Raw genomic sequence first — 21521 nt, 5'->3', positions numbered from 1 at the left:
GTTTGAAAAGGTCGCGCCGGGCTTCGCTTGAGCGCCCCGAAGTAACCGCGGCGCGCTTCAAAACGTTTTTTCGAAGAAAGCAAAACAACAATGACAACAACGGCAAAAACAATCAAACGGGATTGAGCTCGGCTTTTAATGTGAAAGTGTGAAGGCACAAGTGCGAGTGTGAATGTGGCGGCCTGGAAGGCGTGTGTGTGTGTGTGTGTTGGGGAGGCGGGTGGGTGGGGGGGGGGGTCAGAGTCCCACCGTCAGCAGCTTGTCGTCGCGACCCATCATCACAAGCCGGACTGAGCCGGGCCGAGGAGAGGATCCAACCGAACCGGGCCGCCGCTGTCATGCTTGTTGCGTGGGTCTCGCGGGGACGCGCCCTCCCGCTGCCGCTGCTGCTGATGATGATGACGCTCCTCCGCGGAGCTCGGGCAGAAGCCGGCACGGTGAGCCGACCGACGCTCGGCGCCTCACTTTTCAACTCACTTTTTTTCAAGGCAATTGTGGCTCCGGTCGTTGTTTTCACGGGAAAAGCTCATTCCTTCCTTCCCACGCCACTTTTTAACTCTCCGCTCCCCTTCTATCCACCCATCGTGTGTCCCTCTGTGCGTCTCCTCTTTTGCCCTTTTCCACGTGGAGCTTTCTCAAGGGGTTTGGGGGCACCGAGCGCCCCGCCGGGCAGGTCGAACTTCCTCTTTTTGTACATTTGAAATGAATGCGGGCTTTGAATTTGATGAAAGAGAAGCTCGCGAGCGGTGGTCAAATCTGCTTTCTGAGCTGAGCCGCAGCAAAAGAGCCATGCATCGCATTCATTCGGATGCAGCGATGCCACCGCATGCGCATTTGGCTTGAATCGGATCCCTTTCAAAAAGATTCGGCCCTCCGCTCGGCTCGTCGTTCGCGTCATTTCCACCGCTTTCCGACGGTCTCGTTGCGGACGTGCGCTCGGATTCTCGGGTTTACGGTCTCTGAAATATGAGTGGGGGTGGGGGGGGGGCATCACTCACCGCGCTCACGGCGGGTGCGCTTGCCGTGAAGGCCCCCGTGCGGTGTCACGGGTGGCGCCGGGGGCTACCGGGAAATCCGGCCGTTCATTTGCGTTCGTCTTTCGTAGGGCCCGATTGCGATCTCAGTCCCGGCACGCACGCAACCCCGTTCCGAAGCGCCGTTCAACAAACGCGCAGGCCCAGCTTTCGGCGAGCCCGCATGCCCGCCGGCCGCTTGAGTGTCAGACACAACAAAAACTGAAGCCTGCAGGTCGCGACGCGCGCCTCGGCCGGGCCCTTTGTTGTTGCGCGACCAACAAAGCGGCGGTTGTCACAAGCCCCGAGCGCCTTGGATTGGAAGCCCCTGCTGCCCCTCCGCTGCTTTTTGGCTGAGATCATCAACTGCTCAGTAATTGGCGCGCCCCAGCTCCGACGCCCGGGCTGCCAGTCCCTCCCTGCTGTGGATACCCAACAAATGCCCCGTTGACCTTTGCCTGTTGCCTTGGTGCCTTTTCTCTGTTGTCGCACGCAATCGCGCACGCGGCGTGGATGATGAGACATGAAAGAGCGAGACAAACGTGCCCTGACGCGCTAGCGTGCCGACGTGACGACAAGATGGCGGCGGCGGGCACAAGTTCAGACGGGACTGCGACACGCCAGCCCGGGACCCAGATAAGAGCGCGTTGGCCGCGCCGCGAAAGGAACGACGCACGCATGCAAAGACGTTGTTTGTTTTCCGCTTGACTTGGAAATGTCTCCCAAAGATAAAAAAGAAAGGAGAAAACAACACCGCCATCCAGACGGCAGCGGTCCGGCGGATGTCTTGCTGACGTGTTGCCGTTTGTCCTTTGTGCAGGCGTACGAGTGCGGCGGGAAGCGGCCGTGTCATTACCACGGGATCAAAGGTCAGAAGGTGAGCGCCAAGAAGACCGCGCCTCAATTCAAAGGCGCCGTATGTCGAAGGTGGCCGCTTTTTCAGTGAGCGCTTGACTTTTAGCCAGCTGCGGCCGCACTCCCTTTTGCTGCGCTCACGGGATCGTTTCAATGGCATGGACTTTCCCAACAGTCGGAGCCAAGCGGCGTGCGCTCACAGTTGATTTCCGCAGGTGCCCGATGTCACGCGTGGAAATCTTGCACCCCACGGCCCCACAAACTTGCAACTAGCTCTGTCGCGCGCACACACACACACACACACTCGATCATGACATTTTCCGGGCCCGACTCTGGACTCGCCGGGGAGAAGTTTGTCTCCTGGCCGGCCCGGGTGCGCTTCGGGAAGAACTGGACAAAGTCGCCGGGAAGGGCCAAGTCCGGGCTTTCCCTGCCCGAGTGGCGACACTCGCCGCCCAACAAACGGCGCTGCGGATGCTTTTTAAAACGTGCGAGATCTGAAGAGTGGACGTGACCCAATACGCGTGTGAGCTCATTGCGCAATTTGGCTCCTTTTTTCCGCGTGCCGTTGGAATCGCTCCAAGAATCGTAACTGTCCGTTCGAAAGCTATTTTGTCATTTCACGAGTCCGCCGAAAGAGGCGTTGGGCGTTGTCGCACGTGCGCATCCTCCGCCTGATGTTGCGTCATCATCTGCCCGCGCTCAGGGGGAGCCCGGTTACCCGGGATACGACGGCCTGCCTGGACTCGTCGGTTACCCCGGCAACGAGGGCGGCCAGGGACCGGACGGACTCCAGGTCAGAATGCGCCCGTCCGTGCGTGTTGAATGTCCATCATTCGATGAATCAATCAAACTCGATCATCCCGGCGATCCTAATCCTGCCCATGAAAATGCTAATGAGGGATGTTGTGCTCTCGGCGCTGGCAGGGGCAGCGGGGCTTTGCGGGACGTGTGGGACTCAAAGGCTCTCGGGTAGGAAGCGCCATCAAGATGAGGAGGAGGTTTCCAGTGTGTCCACTAGAGGGCGGCACACTTCTCTTGCGTTCGCGTGACTCCAACTCAAACGCAACACGGCACCCGCTCACAATCTCACACACACACACACACACACACGTCCGCATCCTCTGCCTCTTGTGATGACCGCACGTGTGTGTTCAGGGTGTTCCAGGCCCTTCGGGTTTTCCAGGCCCTTCCGGCTTTCCGGTGAGTGGAGCGCCCGACCGCCTTGTCCAAGGTGAAAACAAAGCTGACGAGGCGGACGCCGCGTGCGCTTCTGTCTTGCGGTCCTTTTTCAGGGACTTCCGGGCGGCGAAGGCTCGGCGGGCCGACCGGGACTCCCGGGATGCAACGGCACCGAGGTAGCCGCGTGGGCCGTCCATCGCCGCCAACGAATGGTGGCAAAACTTCCCGTTGATATTTGCGCTTGCACGTGATAGGCCGCTTCCTCCTGACTCCTCGTCCCTTTCCCCGCTGTGCCGTCCATGAAGTCTTCCTCTTCTTCTTCTTCCTCCTCGAATTGTCACCGAAGGCTTCCAATGTGGCGCCTCCCCCAAATTCTCCGGCAAAACCTCTCCCGGCAGAAACGTTGCTCGCCGGCTTGTGACGCCGTCGTTTGTCCTTGCAGGGTCCCGACGGCTTCCGCGGCTCCCCCGGACTCTCGGGACCGGTCGGGCGGCGGGTGCGTATTTTTTTTTCGCTAACTAACGCGGCTAATTAGCCCAGCTGACGGCGGCGATGTGTTTTCAGGGTCGCCCGGGACCGCGAGGAGAAAAGGTTTGCGCTTGCGCTCGGACTCGTGACTTGCCGACGCTTCCTCGTACCCGTCGGACGGAATTCTTTGCTTTCTTCCAGGGAGTCTCGCCCGTCTTTCCGGAATCTCCCGACATCAAAGGCGCGCAAGGACCGCGAGGACAAGATGGACTCCAGGTGATGCGGCAAAAACAAACATTTTCTCCCTTTCCGGGCCGAGACAAATTCACAAGGTGAAAGTCTTTGGATTTTAAGGAGAGTGACACACAGATGGAGAGAAAGCAGCACGTTTGGATGAAGTCTCTTGAAAAACAAAATTCCTACCTTTCATCATATGTCATTGAAGGTTTTTTGTTTTGAACCAATATCGTGATTGAGAATATTTGATTCAGCGTTTCCGCCCCTCCAAGAAAACCCGCCATAGTGATTGACTCATGGCCACAAAGGGCTTTTCGGTGAAGGAATCAAACGGTCGGCCGTGTGAAAAACGCATTGCGCTGGAAAACGGTCCCTCCGTCGCGGGTTGCCGGCCGCCACCCCCCCAGCGGCGCCCTCGCGGGAGGCAGGCGGCGTGTTTTCCGAGGTGAGAAAAGCCGTTGCCTTCTGACAACTTGGCCTTTGTGGCGCAGGGCTCGGGCGGAGATCCGGGCGCTCCGGGCCTCCCGGGACCTTCGGGGACCGCTGGACTTCCCGTACGCTCTTCTCAGCTTTCTTCAGAAAAGGCGCCCGCGTCCACCCGCGTGACGGCTGACGTCTTGTTGTTGTCGTCCTTGTTGTTCCCGCGCAGGGACGTCCGGGGTCGCCGGGCTTGCCGGGAGAGAAGGTGGGCCCGATCCGAAGAGCATGCCGGCGCGAGCCGCCACTTTGAATGTGACACTAACGTGCGCGGGTGTGGTGTTTGGCGCGTCAGGGTCAAGAGGGTCCCAGTCCGCTCAGTCCGGGTCCACAAGGCCTGAAGGTGGGTGGGTCCGGCGCCGGCCTTTCGGACGTCAGGTCCGGATTTTCACGGACGGTTCTGCTTGAAGGGAGATCGCGGACCTGTTGGCATCCCGGGACAGAAAGGAATCAAATTGTACGCGGAGGGGCCCAAAGAACTCAAGGTCCGTCCTCGTCTCCACGTCCGGCCGTTCATTCGTCCGCCATCTGCTCGGGTCCGATTTCAAAGAACCGGCTGAAGAAACGAATAGCAAAGCGGATGGCGAGACCGCTGAATGGATGATCATCAGTTTCCCCGTTCATTCCTCCGTCAAATCCTCCGTGTCACCGTCGGTTCATGTATTCCTGCGTCGGGTTGTTGTCGTTGGAAGACACCTCTCCTTCGTTCCCTCGCGGGCGAATGAATCGTTTGTTCAGTCCTCCGTTGGTTGTGGATTCATTCAACACCCGGCCAGCATACATCCATCCACCCGTTCCTTCACCCGTGCGCTCAGGCACGCGACCGGCCGTGATTCACGCGTTCCTTCATCCGTCCACGCGGCGCTTCTTTTGTTCGGCCCTTGTCACGTGTTCATCCATTCAAGAATTCTCACGAGTGCCCGTTCTTCCATTCGTGCGTGCGGTTCTCCCAGTCATTTGGTTGGTTTCAGGGTGAGCCGGGTGACATTGGAGACAAAGGTTGCGCCGGACGCCCGGTAAGTCTTTCGACGATTCTATTCTTCAGCCGTTGCTCCGGTTACTCCATTTTTGAGGTCATGCCTCGTCAGGGTCCGACGGGAAGATCGGGGACAAAAGGCGAGCCGGGCCGGCGAGGGGAGCCGGGCTCACCGGTAAGGCAACCGCCGCCGCGCCGGGCCTACTCGAGTGCTTCCAGGGTTTCGCCGTAGCCATCGCGTCTGTCGCGACTCGCTTCTGATTTGCAGGGAAAAGCAGGAAAGGACGGCGTCCCTGGAGAACTGGGACAACCGGTGAGGACCGTAACAGTCTCTGCCGACTTTGCCGGGCCAGATAACTCAATGGCACATTTGCTTGCATCTGCAGGGAGAAGCGGGGCCTCGCGGCTTTGCGGGCCCCCCGGGCATCGATGGAGTACGGGTAAGTTCAAAATGATTTCTTTTTCTCTGAGTCCTGAGTTTTTCCTGGAAAAATCAGGTGGGGGGCTTTCCTTTTACAAACCAAATCGTTTTTGCAATTTTTTCCCCAACATCTGTCACTTTTCAACAAAACTTTATTCCCCCACCCAAAAGACTTTGTTCCTCTATGCAAAAGTTACTCATCGGGCGGATTTTTTTTTTTTTTTTTTCCAGCATTCACTGACTCGACTGCAATGGGATTTTTGGGGTGGGAACCTATCCGCCGTGATTTGCGGAAAGCCCTGCTCATTCACAGTAATTGAACTACTTTGGGGAGGGGACGCCAAATAAAACACATTGGTAATGGGATGTCATGGAAACGACGGCAAGCGTCCATTGCTCATTGGCTTTGGCCTTTGCACAGCCCCGCCAAGAGAAGGGGTCCGCTCCAGTTAGTTTCTCCTGCAATAAAAGCCACCATTGAAGTCTTCTCATTATTTTGGTGTGATTGTGTCGAAAGCTCGTCATCTCTGTGTTTTGTGTTGAGGGGGAGAAAGGCGACTTTGGTCCTCCCGGTCTGCCGGGCGAGGTGAGGCTTCCCGGACCATCCCGAAGAGCGGCTTGTCTTCCTGTGCGGGGGGCGGGGGGGCTGGCCCCAAAGGGGGCGTGGCTACATATGTTCAGAAGCTTTTTCTTCACCAGATGTTCTGGACGCATGCATTTGTGAAAGGCCAGAGCGGGACTCCCGGCTCCCCAGGACCTCCGGGAGCCCGCGGAGAGCCAGGTACCTTCAAGCTCCTGTCTGTTTTGGATTTGCCCAGCTTGGCCTCTCTAATCTGCTTCTTCCACTTCTTCTGTGACTCTTTCAGGACTTGTGGGCTTTCCCGGACTGCAGGGCGAACGAGGTATCCTGCAGCGACCAATGAGATGACGCTTCATTTGCGGTAGTCCTCCGCATACTTGATCCTAATCACCTATCTCGTCTTCAGGGGAAGGCCCAACTGGTAGGCCGGGCCCTCGGGGCCTACCGGGCTTCGCGGGACCCAAAGGAGAGCAAGGAGAAGCTGGGCCCGTCGTCATTGGGCCTCCAGGACCTACCGGGGTCCCCGGAGGACCTGGACCTGAGGGAGAACCAGGAGAACCAGGAATACCAGGTGGTGTCCGTCTTTGGTGTACAGTGCTACCATAACGACCTCACAGTTTTTGCAGCTTCAAACCGTCGCTTGGTTTGGGATTCATTTGTCTTGCTTTGCGTGGCGAGACAACATTGCAGGTGCATTTTTGACCAGTGGACGCAATGCTTTTTGCTGGGGGGGGGAGCCCTTGAAAAGGATGAGGACAGACAGGGTACCGCTCAAAAATGGCCAAGATGGCACTGCGCAGGGCACGTCATGATTTTCATAGTTATTGGGCTGCGACCTTTTTTCAGGGAATCAGATGCCGTGGATATTTGCTACTGTTAATACACAGGGTCTAATAGAATGAAGCAAAATGAATGTTCCGTGGCGTGTTGCTTTCATGGCATTTCTGTTCATCTCAACGGAGAAAACGGATATGATATATGAGCGAGATGAGTCATGAGCTCCGTCGTGGAAAGAATGAAAGTCGACGTACCGCCGCGTACGGTATTTCAATTGCGACTGGTCTGACTTGGATGCTAGCTAGCTTCGCGATTTTGACTGAAGTGCAAATAAGAGGCTAACGCTCAATCTTGCTACACGATCAGACTTCCTGCAAGGCGCCGTCGGATCCCCCGGTGCCAAAGGTCCCAAAGGCCTGAGCGGACCCCCGGGGAGCAGAGGCCGGGAAGGGCCGGAAGGTGAGCGCACATGACAACAAAAGAGAGAATTCAACATTAGGTGGGTATCGTTTGCTTGTCAGGTCAGAAGGGGGAGCCGTGCTTGGCCTGTCCGCCCGGATCACCGGGCCAACCGGGGGTACCAGGTGCAGATGGGCTCAAAGGTAAAAAAAAAAAAAAAAGAAGTCATAAAATAAATCATCATCATACATATCATCGTCACAAAAATACAGTCATACCTTGACTTATGAGTGGAACTTGTTCCAAGTTCTTAACTGTTTTCAACCATCATTATACAGTCATGTCACCGTATCCTTCCTCCTGCCTCGCAAAAAGTGCGAGCCGGGAGGTTCTAGAAGAAAGAACGTCCAAAGCTTGGGATCAGTTGACACTTCATAAAAAATGCTGAGGGGACAGATTCAAATCAAAAGTTTTTTTATACATCGCAGTTTTTCATCAAAAAATATGCAACTCAAAGTGCTTTACATGAACGACAAACACACACCAAACACAAAGCTGAGGCTTGGCACAGAGCCTCCAGGTGACCATCCCAAGGAGCCGTCCGCACCGGGACAGGAATGCGAGCCGTGGCCGCAGGCCAACAACATGGAATGAATGAGATACAATACAAAATGAACGGATGTCAGTGCAAGTAGGTCATCGTTAAAAGCTAAATTAAAAAGTTAGCTCTTGATCCTTTTCTTAAAAAACACAAACGGTCTCCGCAGCTCTTCCCAACTGACGCTGGGCAAGAGACAGACTAAATCCTGAACTGGCCTCCGGCCAATCGCAAGGCCCTCGTAAGTCAAGGTACCACTGTAAATACTCACGAGCAGATAGAAGACATTTGGTCGTGTTCTTTGGTGGCCCAGGTGCAATTGGGGCTCCGGGGTCCAAAGGCGAAAGAGGTCAGAAAGGTATGGCTGGAGCACCTGGCCCACTGGTGAGTTCAGTTCAGCCTTAGCCTGCTTTTGAACCAAATCCTCTCCCATTTGTTGGATCTTTAGAAATCCACAATCACACCCCCAGACTGGAATACAGCCAGCCAAAGAGTTGTGTTCCCCTCTGGCTCCGCAGGGCCTCTTTGGTATCCCAGGACCGCCAGGAGATTCTGGTCTAACGGGGGACCCTGGAATCATGAGGAGGTTTGGGCAGAAGGGTGAAGTTGGGAACCCAGGAGACTTTGGAGCACTGGGCCTTGAGGGGACGGATGGAGTTCCCGGAATCGCAGGGCCCAAAGGCAGTCCGGGGCCCAAGGGAAACCCTGTGAGTATCAAATCAGGGGGAAAAAAACAACTCCCTCTTCAGTTAAAACTGAGACTGTTCTGGGTTCTACGTCGGGTGATGACGTGGGGCACATGATTTCATCGTTTGTCTGTAGGGACAAGGTACCAAAGGTTTCAGGGGTCCTGTTGGGTTGACTGGTTACAGAGGGCCACCAGGACAAATGGGGCCACCAGGGGCTCCAGGCATCGGAGCTCCTGGACCACCAGGACCACCAGGGAATGTGGGAGTTTTGGGCCAGCCGGGAGAGCCCGGTAAACCAGGTATGACTGGCCAGGTGTGACTAGAGGACCAAAGGCTGAATCTCCAAGTCCAAACTATGTGTTTCAGGAGAAAAAGGTTCAGCTGGCAAAATCAGAAGCAGCCCGGGAGATCCCGGCCAGAAAGGAGTGAAGGGTTCATCTGGCAATCCTGGTTCAGAAGGTGAGGCTGACATTTGATTTGCCAACTTCAAAATGGACCCAGACAATTTCAACATGAGTGTCTGAGAACATCAGAGTTTCCAATCAAGTCTTCTTCTTCTGCTGAACCCAGGGGTGATAGGACCTCCTGGAACTCTGGGATCGGTCGGTCTCAAGGGAGAGAGAGGACAAAAAGGATTTACTGTCCAGGGTCATCTAGGCTTTCCAGGAGTCAAAGGTGAGCGTTTAGAAGCCTTTGATTCCTGATTGGACTCAAGTGTGTGGATTCTTGTCTCAGGATCCAAGGGCCTGGCAGGAGCTCCAGGTGTTCCAAGTTATGGGAGTAAGGGCCGCCCAGGACCATCTGGACCACCGGGAAGACCCGGCTCCAAGGTGACACGAAGTCACTTTGCGTAAGAAATCCCAGCCCCGATCGCTCAACTCATCATGCGTGGATCTTGCCGTAACAGGGCAGTGCTGGTTTTGGTTTCCCGGGCCGGCAGGGCCAAATGGGTCCCCAAGGAGAGGATGGCTCTGTGGGAGCACCGGGGTCTGAAGGGCCCCAAGGATCTGTTGGGCTTCCAGGTTCCACAGGACAAGATGGAGCACCGGGGCCCAAAGGTGGGATGAAGCTGAGATGCGCTGCTTCCTTTTCCCAAGTGCTTCCAGTCTAATTCTCACTCCTGACTTTTTGTTTACTCTTCATGAGCGGAGGCTCCATGAGTGCCCGTCCCATGCTCTGTTCAAATACTTTGTTTTGCTTTTGAGTGAATGCATGAAATGACATGTGCGCATTCAAACAATGACAACATCAGGTTTTGACTGCATGGAAGTCCAGTGGACTCGGGACGGATGAATACTGTATGTGTTTCAGGTTCCCGGGGTCGAGATGGGCTTCCCGGACCACCTGGTCCCTTTGGACCTTGCTTTCTCGGAGCAACTGGACCTGCAGGACAGCCCGGGCCAATAGGAGTCATTGGCTTCTCGGGTATAAAATCCATCAACGTTATTTTTGAGAACTCTTGAGTGTGAAATGTGTCTTGTTCTGCAGGAGGCCGGGGTGTCAAGGGTGAAAAAGGTGATCCTGGGCTGCCAGGCATGGGAGCTATTGGGTCGCAGGGACCATTTGGTGTCCCTGGGTTTGATGGAACTCCAGGTCTGCAGGGAAGCAACGGTATGAAGGGACAGACTGGGACCACTGGTCAGCCAGGACGTCCAGGTATGGAGGAGGGTCACAGTCTTGCCCACTTGGTCAGTCTGGTACCCATCAGGGGAGGACATTGACCATTCCCTATTCAAGGCACAGGAACACACCGAAATAAGATGCAAAGGTTTTCCATTCCAACACCGAGTCGTGTTTGTTTTTGTGTGTCAGGTATAAGGGGCGACTCGGGTCCCCCAGGCCCCCGTGGGAGTCCAGGGGACCTCGGGAAACCAGGAAAGCCTGGAATTACTGGGCCAAAAGGTGACATAGAGTCATTACAAATCAGCTTATCCGTCTGTCTTCAAATCACTATCAACCTGCGGCTCTTGGCTCAGGCGAGAATGGTGCCAGGGGTGCCACAGGTTCCCAGGGGCCACCCGGGCCTCAGGGGGACAGAGGGGAGATGGGACCAAAGGGAACGCAGACCACTGTGCAGATGTCTGGAGACCCTGGAGATCCAGGAGAGAATGGTATATTATTCTGTTTTATTCTCTTCTCTTCCAGTGATTCTCAACCAGCGTGCCGTGGCACATTAGTGTGCTGTGGCAATTATCCATGTCACTAGTTGGACGAACAATTATGGTTCGCATTCTGTCGTCTACTCAGCCAGCCTGAAATTGAAAGTGACAAGACTGAATAACGAATGCCCGTAATGCCATACTTGAACTACTACTACTTGAACTACTCTGCCATCAGACAGTCTTGCAATCTTCTCTTTACGATCGTTGGCACCATCCCCTCCCTTTAGTCTCCTCACTCACAGGTTCCGCTGCATTCATTTGGATTTTGTCAAGATAAGTGAAAACAAACAAACGAACAAGCAAGCAAACAAACAAACAAAACAACCAAGAACATTCTGGACGATGTGGCGGCCACCACACCAAACACAACAAGTTTTGCCATAGGTGCAGTTTGCAATCATCTCGACGGTGGCTGTGTGGATTTCTTCAAGTGGTCGCTTCCTGCCATCCGGAAGTATGGCCAAGACTGTTGTTGACACACCTTCTGAAGTGGCTGTGACTATACTCCAGCCATGTCATGATGGTCTTTGTTCTTGTGATGTTCTGTGAATGATCAGTCCATCTGCAGTGTTCGCACCTCTACAAAATCCTGGATATTCTCACCAGTTTCTTTATCCTTAGGACCTCTCGGTCTGACTGGTGCTAAAGGCAATGAAGGAACCCCAGGGCCTCCGGGTCTCGACGGCACCAGTGGCAGACCAGGAAGAGCTGGACCTCAAGGTGTTTTTCTTCCAATGTCAAGTCACTTTTTCCCCTCATGCTTGGTAGGGTAGGGTGTGAAGAATTCAAGCTGTAAGACAGCCAACAATCATTGAAGCGGCCATGAAATAAATCAATAATTAGCAATTATCATCACATTTATCATTTGGCTTGAGGAATACATGTGCTTGTTTCTAAGGACCCCCTGGAGAAGCAGGCAGAGATGGACAGACAGGTCCTCCTGGTTCTTGCGGTCTCCTTGGGAACCCAGGGGACCTTGGAAAACCAGGTCAGTCATTTGACTTCATGACAAACATGATCAGCAATCGGAAATTTTCCGGACTTTAGACGGCTGCATCTTGTCTCCAGGTTGCAAAGGTGGAAAAGGTTCCACGGGGCCCTGTGGAGAACCCGGTTTTGATGGATTAGAAGGACCGGGGGGACTCAAAGGGGCAAAAGGGGAGCCCAGTTTACCTGGACCTGGATCCAAAGGATATCCTGGAGAAAAGGTTGAGCATTTTCCTTTGCTAACAGGAAATGATTTTTCGAGTTACAAGTACTTCCAAATAAATCAGTTGGAAAAGGCAACAGAAATCGAACTTATTTCATTGTCAAAAGTCCAATGTCCAGCTGCCAATCAAATCCATCTTGTCATCTTATTTTATCCTCAATCACATGAACCTTTCGGAGTAGATGTTTGTGAGCAGAAGATCGGCATAGTCTCGGCTCCGGCACCAAGGCTCCTACTTTTCCATCTCTTTTTCCAGGGGCAGTCAGCTTGTGCAGGTGCAACAGGTCCAAAGGGGGTGCCAGGAGACAGAGGAGACTTTGGTCCTCCAGGAGATCGTGGTCCCTGTGGCCCTAAAGGAAATGCTGGACCACCTGGTTGCAGAGGTCTCACTTTTGATTCAGTCATTATGTGCGGGTTCTTCTGGTTCCCCTGGAAGTCCGGGCGGAAAATATTGTCTCTGTGTCAGGTCCTCCGGGTTCTCCTGGTGAGAAAGCTTGTGATGGACCTCCGGGTGTCAGCGGACCTCCAGGACCTCGTGGCCTGACAGGTGCCTCCGTTTTAGTGGGACGTTAGCTTTTGTATAAAAGTCGAACCAGTGACAACATGACAACTGTGTCTCCATTTCAGGTAACAAGGGAGCCCCTGGAAATCCTGGTCCATCTGGTCCCAGAGGAAACCAGGGACAAGATGGCATACCAGGACCTTCTGGAGAGAAAGGAGCCATGGGAGGTGAAAGGACTCAGATTACCCCTTGTTTTAAAGGATCTCACCTGACCTGAGGTTTCTTCTTTCTTCAGAACCAGGAATCGGAGCCAGGGGAGCAGAGGGGGCAAAAGGTCCACCGGGTGAGTTTGGAATGTGTTTGTTTTTCATTGGGAAGAAAAAAAAAAGTCATATTTGCCTCCAGGCTGTGTTGGAGAAAAGGGTCCTCCTGGTACTTGTGGCCAGCCAGGACCTTCTGGTCCTGAAGGAAATCCAGGTTGCCCTGGTCCACCTGGGCTCCCTGGACTTCCTGGTGTTCGTGGCACGCAGGGACCCTGCACTGAAGGAGAAAAAGGAGGAAAAGGACTGCCAGGAGAACGGGGACCAAGAGGTGATTGAATCGTTTGAGTAGATTGTTCATTTTTGTGTGATTGTGATTTTCCTCTTTGCTTGTAGGTCCACCGGGGTGTCGAGGGCCCCCCGGCTCCCCAGGTTCCGGTCTTAAAGGAGAGAAGGGGTCTAAAGGGGAAACGGGTAACGCAGGAAGTCCTGGCTGCCGAGGTGATCCTGGCCCGCCAGGCATGCCGGTCAGTACGCGTTCAATCTCCTCATAGAAACTCGGATGCAGATGCGCTTGTGTTTGTGTTGAAAAGACCTGAACGGAATGTGTTCAGGGTCGAGATGGAGTGCTGGGAGCACCGGGACGCAAAGGCTTTATGGGGGATACTGGGGTAACCGGACCTGTCGGTAAGACCGCCACGTGTTGTTCTGAGCTGTGCTGGCTCATTTCAGGATGTCAAGTGTGAGAAGGGAGTCCCGTTTGGTGACTTTTGTGAATCTTAAGGCATGAGAGGTGACGGCGGTCCAGTGGGCATCAAAGGTTCTCCTGGGCCTGCAGGACCTACGGGGAGACGAGGTATGGCCACTTTGTGACATTCTGTTCAGCCCACGTCATACGTTTTACATCCCTTGATGTGTTGTTGAGGGGAGGGTTGGGAGAACAACTCATTAGTAGGGGCACTTGTAATTCAAGGTATGCGGAGAGAGTGGCGTCACGAGCTTGGTCACGGAACAAATTAAACCAACCAGTCAAGGGCGTCACTGTACTTGTGACCACACTGCTGAATACCGCCCTTACAGGGCAGAGGGGTAAGGACGTGTCCAGGGAGGTGGTGGTCCTAGCGGGAGACCAAGGGTTGCCTGGAGATCAGGGACTGCCAGGACAACCAGGGACCCCAGGAAGGCAAGGGAGAACCGGAGATCCAGGTGACTCATTTCAGCAGTTTGATGAAGAACCACTTCACACTTTGGGACGTCCTAATAAGCCAACTTGCGATTCTTTGTGGCACTTGAAGGTCCAAAAGGTGATCGGGGTGGTGCCGGATGGCCAGGGGGGCCCGGATTTGCAGGACTGAAAGGGGACACTGGAGACAGAGGAGACCCCGGACTAAAAGGTAAGAGAAAGTCCATGGTCTTCCTGTGGTTCATCTGTTCATGTCAAGAGGAAAATCAGGGATGAGCTCTCGAGAACCTGAGCTCCGTCAGAGAGAACCACACCATAGCTGTACTCGAACCACAGGGGAACAGCACCAGATCGACATCAGCAGCACATCAGAATAACACCGGGAACCAAAACACTCTGGAAACACATTGAAACGAGACCAAAACTGCACCAGAATTCACAAAAATTCCATCAGAAAGACACCAGAACCACTTTGGCACAAAAATGGACAAATACCAGAGCCGCACCAGAATTGCAACAAAATGACATCGGAGAAAACATGAGGTCAACAGTAGATCCACAGATGAACCACACCAGAAAGAAATCAGAAATCACTTGGAACCGCACCAGAGCCATACCAGAACCACCCCAGAGCCACACCAAAACCGCCCGGGGATGCCATCCGAACTGCAGCGTAACAGCACGGCACCAGAACTGCCTGGGCATCAAGTAATGTCGTGTTGCAGGTGTGACGGGCCCACCAGGTTCCACGGGTGCAAAGGGTGCGCGGGGTCCCCCGGGTTTGTGTGTGGACACCCCCGAGAAAGACGGCTTCCTGTTCAGCCGGCACAGTCAGAATGTTCAAGTACCGGAATGCCCGCCCGGATCCGTCAAGGTGTACAGCGGCTTCTCTTTGCTCTTCATCAACGGGAACAACCGAGCTCACGGCCAGGACTTGGGTACGTGGCGCCACACCCGCAAACACCCCACGCTCTTCTTTGGCGGCCTCACACTTTGAATTCAGGTTGCAAAGGGAAAGGGAAAAAAAGCCAAAAACGTTTTGGCTTGTTGGAGCGTTTTCTTGTTCGGGACATCCAGTTGTTGTGGCTCCCCCGAAACGGCGTGGTCTGGAGAGTATGCATCGCCATTGACGGGCCGTTGGCCGTGTTTTCAGGAGCTTTGGGCAGCTGCCTCCCACGTTTCACCACCATGCCGTTCCTCTTCTGTAACACGGACAGCACCTGCCGCTACGCCGCGCGCAACGACTACTCCTATTGGCTGTCCACCGACCAATCTGCAGTCAGCACCATGCCCTTCATCTCGGGACCGCTCCTGAAGAATTACATCAGCCGGTAAGTACGCACGGAAGGTCCAGATTCCGTGCGCAGGGTGCGTGACATCCTGTCCGTATGCGCACGTGGGCTCGGTATGCATTCTGCGCGCGACGCACGGTGTAAGGCGCGCGTGGGTTTCAGGTGCAGCGTGTGCGAGTCGCCGGCCAACGTGATGACGGTCCACAGTCAGACGCGTTTGCTCCCCGAGTGTCCTTCGGGTTGGGACTCTCTGTGGTCGGGATTCTCCTTCGTGATGGTGAGTTCCCGCGGGAAGCTTGAGCGGGGTTGGCGGCTCCTCTCTCACCTCATTGGCCGCGGGCCACTGTTAGCTCTGCGGCTTTTCGTCGCCTTTGCCGTATTTTGGCCCGCTACACACAGAAAGAAGGATGTTTCAAAGCTTCGACGACCGCTTGCAGTGACAGAGCCCGCAAGGTGACGATGACAAGTCCCCTTTCGCTCGTGTTGGGAGCGGTGTGTCAACGCAGATGTTAGCCGAGCGTTTCGTCTTCTTCGGAAAATGCTTGCTGCCGTCCGGAGGACCCACTTTTCGACGAAAAACCATTTTGGCTCCGGACGTGTCTTTGATTTCCGTCCGCTTCCTTGTTGCGCAGCCGGGTCGAAATAGCGGCATAAAATAGCTTCGTTCCGTTCTCGTCACGGTCCGCAAAATCACTCGGTCGGGCGGGCGTCGCGATTTTTTGCTCATCGGACAGGTGTCTTGACGTGTGTACCGGGCCAAAGTGAAGGTGAGCCTTGGAAGTTGTCCAAGTGCTGAGCAGCCAGTTTTTGCTCGGCGTTCAGGAAACGGGAGTGGGGGCGGAGGGTTCGGGTCAGCCGTTGTCGTCGCCCGGATCGTGTCTGGAGAACTTCCGCAAGATTCCCTTCATCGAGTGTCACGGCCGAGGGACGTGCAACTTCTACACCGACTCGTACTCGTACTGGCTGGCCGCACTGGACCCGCGTCACATGTTCAGGTGCTCGCTCGCACGGCCGGGCGCGTGAAAACCTTGTCCCGAAACCCTTTCTACTTGTTTTCCAGCAAACCCGAGCCTCGAAGCGAAGCCGGGGACCTGCCGGAAAATTTGATCAGTCGTTGCAGAGTTTGCTCCAAGCGCCTGTGAAACCCCCCCTGCGCCGCCCACGCCCACCACAACGACGACAACGACAACGACAACAAACACAGATGCAGACGACATCGTGGATACAAGCGACATCGGCCATCGGTGACCAACACGCCACCATCCTTAGCCGCAACACCCCGAGCTGCACCAACAACAGCGGTGCCTTGAGCTATGGCTCAAAGTCATTCCCATCGTAACTCAGAGCGCTCCTATCGCAAAGCCTATTGCCCCGTTGAAATGAATGGATGTGCCCAAAAGTGGCACTGTGCCAAAATGCCGCTTCCGATCGGAAGGGTGACGGACCGATTGCGAATGGGGCACCTGCCTTGGCAATTAGTCTTCTCTCTCCGCTCCCGATCACTCCAAGTAGCAACGTGACAAGATTTGCCCAAAATGGGCAACCTGAGCGCAATGCACCAAAATTTGCAAGACGAAACGGTGGCATCGGGAGAAATGAAGAAAGGGACCGTTTTGGGGGAATCTCTGCTCAAAAATTCGAGCGTAGCAGTCTAACGCGGTCGGTTGCCCGCTTGTCTCCTGGGCCCTTTGGTTTCGCCGGCTGCTCGGGGAAAGCCTTCTCCGATCGGCTGACAAGTTTCAGTTGCACGCGGCCGCCAACGAGAACGCGTGGGCCAAAATTCCAGGACGCATCCAAACGACGTTTGACGCTTCGCAAACGATGTGATTTGATCCGTCGCGGAGGATTTGACGGGTGTTTTTGAAGGGCTCGTTCGGCGTTTTTGAGAAAATTTCTCAAAGATGGCGGCCACTTGTCACGTTGCGTCTCGAGGTGACTCGGACAGATGACATTTGGCCTTTTGCAGAGAGGATAAAGAAGATGCGTCTGCGACCACGGCGATAGCCGCCCGCGTGTTGGTTGAAGATCCGTCGCTTCAAAGCATCCGAGAGCGCAACGCGGGATGCCAACTGTTAGCATGTCAATGACATTTTCCATTCTACGTTAGCGTTAAGCTAGCGCGCTGTTCTTAGGGCAGCGGAGTTTGCTCGTAACTACCCAAAGTGTAACGGTCTTGGTTTTGTGTTTGGTTGTCGAGTAAACTTCCACTGGGTATGGCACGAAAGCTTTGAAGCCTCTTTTTGTAACTATTGTTCAGTGTTTGCCAAAGCGACACTTGTTGACCGCCGTCGGTGCCACCTGCAGCTCTGGTCTCATTTGCAAAAACAACACTCGTAAGAATCAGATCAATGATAGCCGGCGTCCGGGAAAACAATTGCACGCGATCGACTCGCGTTGAATGGAAATCACCGAGTACGTCAATCAACCGATCATTCAATCAATCCATCGCTCCATCAAAGCTTAAGCAAAGGTCGCCATTCAAGCTCACGTTCCCGGAGCGCCGAGTTCTCAGAATCGCGCTCTCGGGCTGAAGGAAAGCTCGACTCGCAGCGCGATGTCATCAGCGTGCAGTCGTGCCCGCGGCGAGCGGCTCCTTGGCGACGACGGCGCGTTAATTTGTCACCCCGGCAACGGGCTGCCGTCAGGACTTGCTCATGAGTGCGCGGGGATGAGGGAGGGGGGGGGGGGGCTGATGTGACAGGATCCATCAACGAACGGGCTGCCTTCAAACATTAACCACAACGTCAACATATACGCCGTTAGCGACGGCATGGCCGCTCGAGGAATGCGTGCGAGCGCCGGACGTCGGCGCTCCACCCGCAACGTCATTCGCGCTGCGCAAATCACGCTGAGCCCCCCCCCCCCCCCCTCCCGTGACCCGGACACAATTGCTCCATCGCATTCTAAGCATGGGAATAGTCGGCGAAAAGAATGCCCCGCAGTTCTTCCAGGCTTTGCCATTGATGGTCACGTAATGTTCATCGCGGCACAAGATCGGTCCCAAAAGGTGAAATGGACGGACCGACTAAAAAAAAATCCACACCAGATGTGAATATTTCAAACTCTGGCAAAATGGATGAAAAGCAAACCGGCCGAAGTGGCCCCGGCCGGACTGGAACACGGCAAAGTCGAAGGCTTAGGCCGCACGGGCGTCGAACCGCGGTGCCGGAGGGCCGCCGTCCCGCATGTTTTCCGAGTCTCCCTGTTGCAACGCACCTGATTCAAATGATCTGAACAGGTTCAACAGGTTCAAGCAAGTCTTGAACCTGTTCATTTGAATCAGGTGTGTTGAAACAGGGAGGCTCGGAAAACATGCAGGACGGCGGCCGTCCGGGACCGCGGTTTGACACCTGCGGCTTAGGGCTTCAAAGTTGGCTCAAATTTCAAAAGAGGGTCTGAAACCGGGTCAGCGTTTGAAAGTAGGGTTTTGGGTTTATTTTCCTCCCCGCTCGGGTTAGGCCCTAAACCTCGCGGGCCGCTCCCGGGAGAGCTGGAAAACGGGCGGGACGGCGGCCCTCCGGGCCCGGAGCTAGACGTGCCTGGGTTTGGGTTTCCGAGTAGGTTTTAAACTAGCTTCGGGCTTTCTTTCAAGTGAGGGTTTTGCGCTTGGGTTGAGGTTTCAATTTCTGGTTCGCGTTTCGAGGAATGGGATTAATACTGTAACTCCAAGCCTGGAGGTGCGCCTCGAAGGCTCGCGCCCGGTGGCCGGGCCCGCATCCAGGAGGCTCCGCCGGGCTCGGGCCGAAAAGGACAACGTGGGTCCCCCTTCCCATGGGCTCGCCACCCGCGGGAGGGGCCAACGGGGTCGGGTGCGTACCGATCTCCGGCTGCGGAAGCTAGCTAGGAGGGACACGGAACGTCGCCACTCTGACCGGGAATCAAAGGTAACTCGAAGCGAGTACGAGCGCTTCGCACCGAGTTACTGCGCGTCACCGGACTTTTCACCTTTCTCTATCAGGCGTCGGAGCGGCAATCCGAGATCGGCGAGTAGCATGCCGAAGTGCGGCGGCGTCTCGAGCTTGGCGGCGCGGGCGAGCGAGCGCACTTCCCTAATGGAAATCCGCTAATGAAGTGCGCTCATGCGCCAGCCGGATTAATTGTGGCTGTTTGCTTTGGAATGTTCGATGCCTGCCAACCCTTTCGGGGCCAATCGGCGCTAATGGATTTTAGTCCGGCACATTCCCGCATCTCCGCACGCCCGCCCCAGGGGGCGGGGCCGCAGCCTTCAAAAAGACCGACGCCCGCAGCGGAGCCCGCAAACCGCAGCGCCGCCGCCAACCGCAGCCGTCGGAACCGCGACCCCGACCGAAAGACCCGAGTATGCGAGACTCAACTTTTTGTCTTTCCGTCTCTCTGTCCCTTCCTCCTTCCTCCTTCTTCTTCTTGACGTTCCTCTTTTCCATATTCTTTTCTTCTTGCCGACCTTCCTCACACGCTCCCCCTTCTGGCGGAGTTTGCTGCGGTGGTCTTTTCCCTCTCTGCTTCGCCTCCTCCCTTTGCCCTTTTTTCTTTGCTCCTTTCTGCTTTTCCGTTTCTGCTGTTTGTATGGCGAGGCGATCCGTTCCCATTCACATCTGGAGGAACGGCGCGTGAATTGGCAAAGGCGCCGTTCAAATCCTGCGGAGTGGACTTTGCCAATGAAATTTGGCGTCGGAATTTTTAGGCGAAAAACGCTCGGAATCGGTAATCGAACGACGCGGAATTTGAAGGCGGCCGTCTGTCGGATCGTCGGGAGATGGTGAAATGTTAGACGCCGCGCAAGCAGCAGGATTGAGGAGAAGAAATCGCAAGAGTGTCGCGTTGACTGACGAGAAGAGCCCAGGACGTGTCGGTCGGCGCCGCCCTGGTGGCCGAGCGCTTCCTTCTTTCCTTTCCGCTGCTTGCGAGCGCTCGAGTTTGCGGCCGTCTTTGCTCGCGTCAAGCGCTCAGTGTCGCGCCGCAGCCGGCGACCGGTCGCCGGCAACCGGTCGCCGGCTGGATTTCGGCGGCATTCGCAGAAGCGCGTCGCGCGGGGGCACTCCGGCGACCGAGCGTCGTCTCCTTTTGGCCGACCACTTTGGAAATCGTCCGTCCTGACGTCGCTTTTCCTTTTGTCTCCTCGCCGCGTTTGTGGCGTCGCGCAGCCATGCGCGCAGGCGAGCGTGCCCCGCTGGCGTTTGTCCTGTGCTTGCTGGTGTGCAGCCCGGCCGTCTCCTCGCAGCCCGACGCGCGCCGGGACCTGGACCGGGACCTGGACCGGGACCGGGATCCGGAGCCGGAGCCGGACACGCGCGGCCACCGCACGCTGCAAGAAGCGGCTCGAGGCGCCGGCGACCCGTCGCAGGTAGCGAAAACGCCGCGGTAACAAACACGCGGGCGAGCTCTCCCGCTCCCTGACGTCGGCCCCCCCAAAGGACCGGCGGGCCGCTCGCGGCCGTCGCTCGGCAGCGACGGGACCTTGTGGTTTTCAAGCAATGTCGTCAAAGTAGGAAAGGAGCGCGGCTTTTTGATTGGCAATACTTGTTGGCTAACCGTGCCCCCGCAATGCCGTCGGGCGGCCGTGGCCTTGGGGGGGGGGGGGGGAGCCGATTTGCAAAGGCCTCGCGCTCCGCCGCCGATCACCACGCGACGTGCTCGTCATTGCAGGAGTGGGGCGAGCGAGCGCTGGAGGAGCTGCTGGCACGGATGGCGCCGGCCGAGGGCCAGAGCCGACGCGCGACCCGTCTCCCCTCGGCCCAAAGCCGACGCGCGACGGCCGAGCGCTCGGCCGAGCCGCCCAACGACCTGCCGCCCCGCGAGCGCAAGGCCGGATGCAAGAACTTCTACTGGAAGGGCTTCACTTCCTGCTAGCCGCCTCGCCGTCTCCTGGCGCCTTCCGCTCCCACAAAGGCCTTCGTCAATAAAGAGACCAATCGCAAAGCCTCGTGTCTGTCTTTCTGCGTGCATGTCACGCACCGTGGGGGGGGGGGGGGGGGGGGGGAGTGGGTGAGAGGAGGCGAGAGAGACGGAGTGTGTGTGTGTTTTTCCTAATTGGTCTCGCATGGAAATGAGGAAGCACAAATGTTGACACTCGAGCGTGCGCGTGTGTGCTTTTCTAACGACTCTTAATGGACGTCAAACAATGCAAACGGCGACTCCATTTTGTCCGCGTGTGTCGGCTTGAGTGGAACAAGGCGTGCGCTTGCGCTTCCACTCAACTTGCGAATCCTTTTCGAGCGACACGGTTTCATGTTGCAAGTGACAAGCGCAAACATTTTCAAT

At 55.7% G+C, this 21521-nt stretch overlaps 2 protein-coding genes across 4 annotated transcripts; both read left to right on the top strand.

The window, feature by feature from the left end:
- The first annotated feature begins 398 nt into the window (after window positions 1–398).
- On the top strand, window positions 399–17505 carry col4a3 (collagen, type IV, alpha 3). The gene is made up of 52 exons (XM_086125732.1): window positions 399–437; window positions 1834–1890; window positions 2575–2664; window positions 2796–2840; window positions 3027–3071; window positions 3164–3226; window positions 3493–3546; window positions 3615–3641; window positions 3720–3794; window positions 4247–4309; window positions 4405–4440; window positions 4528–4575; window positions 4643–4717; window positions 5204–5248; window positions 5321–5383; window positions 5477–5521; window positions 5595–5648; window positions 6174–6215; window positions 6329–6410; window positions 6496–6531; window positions 6616–6780; window positions 7353–7445; window positions 7508–7588; window positions 8297–8367; window positions 8502–8690; window positions 8806–8971; window positions 9039–9131; window positions 9243–9347; window positions 9408–9502; window positions 9580–9730; window positions 9984–10097; window positions 10161–10328; window positions 10485–10574; window positions 10649–10783; window positions 11456–11554; window positions 11733–11822; window positions 11903–12042; window positions 12301–12427; window positions 12511–12591; window positions 12672–12773; window positions 12842–12889; window positions 12952–13137; window positions 13203–13333; window positions 13421–13493; window positions 13591–13662; window positions 13887–14012; window positions 14102–14200; window positions 14715–14927; window positions 15143–15320; window positions 15444–15558; window positions 16104–16276; window positions 16342–17505. The coding sequence occupies exons 1-52, from the start codon at window positions 399–401 to the stop codon at window positions 16421–16423; spliced, it is 4935 nt and encodes a 1644-aa protein (XP_085981858.1). The 3' UTR covers window positions 16424–17505.
- A 1085-nt stretch (window positions 17506–18590) lies between these two features.
- On the top strand, window positions 18591–21179 carry LOC147196807 (somatostatin-2-like). Of its 3 annotated transcripts, XM_086125488.1 has the most exons (4): window positions 18591–19165; window positions 19240–19599; window positions 20405–20604; window positions 20907–21179. In XM_086125488.1, the coding sequence occupies exons 3-4, from the start codon at window positions 20407–20409 to the stop codon at window positions 21108–21110; spliced, it is 402 nt and encodes a 133-aa protein (XP_085981614.1). In that variant the 5' UTR covers window positions 18591–19165; window positions 19240–19599; window positions 20405–20406; the 3' UTR covers window positions 21111–21179. The 3 variants fall into 3 exon arrangements, with proteins under 3 accessions (XP_085981614.1, XP_085981616.1, XP_085981615.1); XM_086125490.1 differs by lacking the exon at window positions 19240–19599; XM_086125489.1 differs by lacking the exon at window positions 18591–19165 and having other exon boundaries at window positions 19190–19599.
- Window positions 21180–21521: the final 342 nt, after the last annotated feature.

The sequence above is a fragment of the Hippocampus guttulatus genome, chromosome 12, assembly GCF_054856545.1.
Source record: "Hippocampus guttulatus isolate MCC_2025c chromosome 12, RoL_Hgut_1.0, whole genome shotgun sequence".
Classification (NCBI taxonomy): domain Eukaryota; kingdom Metazoa; phylum Chordata; class Actinopteri; order Syngnathiformes; family Syngnathidae; genus Hippocampus; species Hippocampus guttulatus.
The sequence above is the reverse complement of the archived record's forward strand: the minus strand, read 5'-3'. Positions and strand labels throughout refer to the sequence as shown.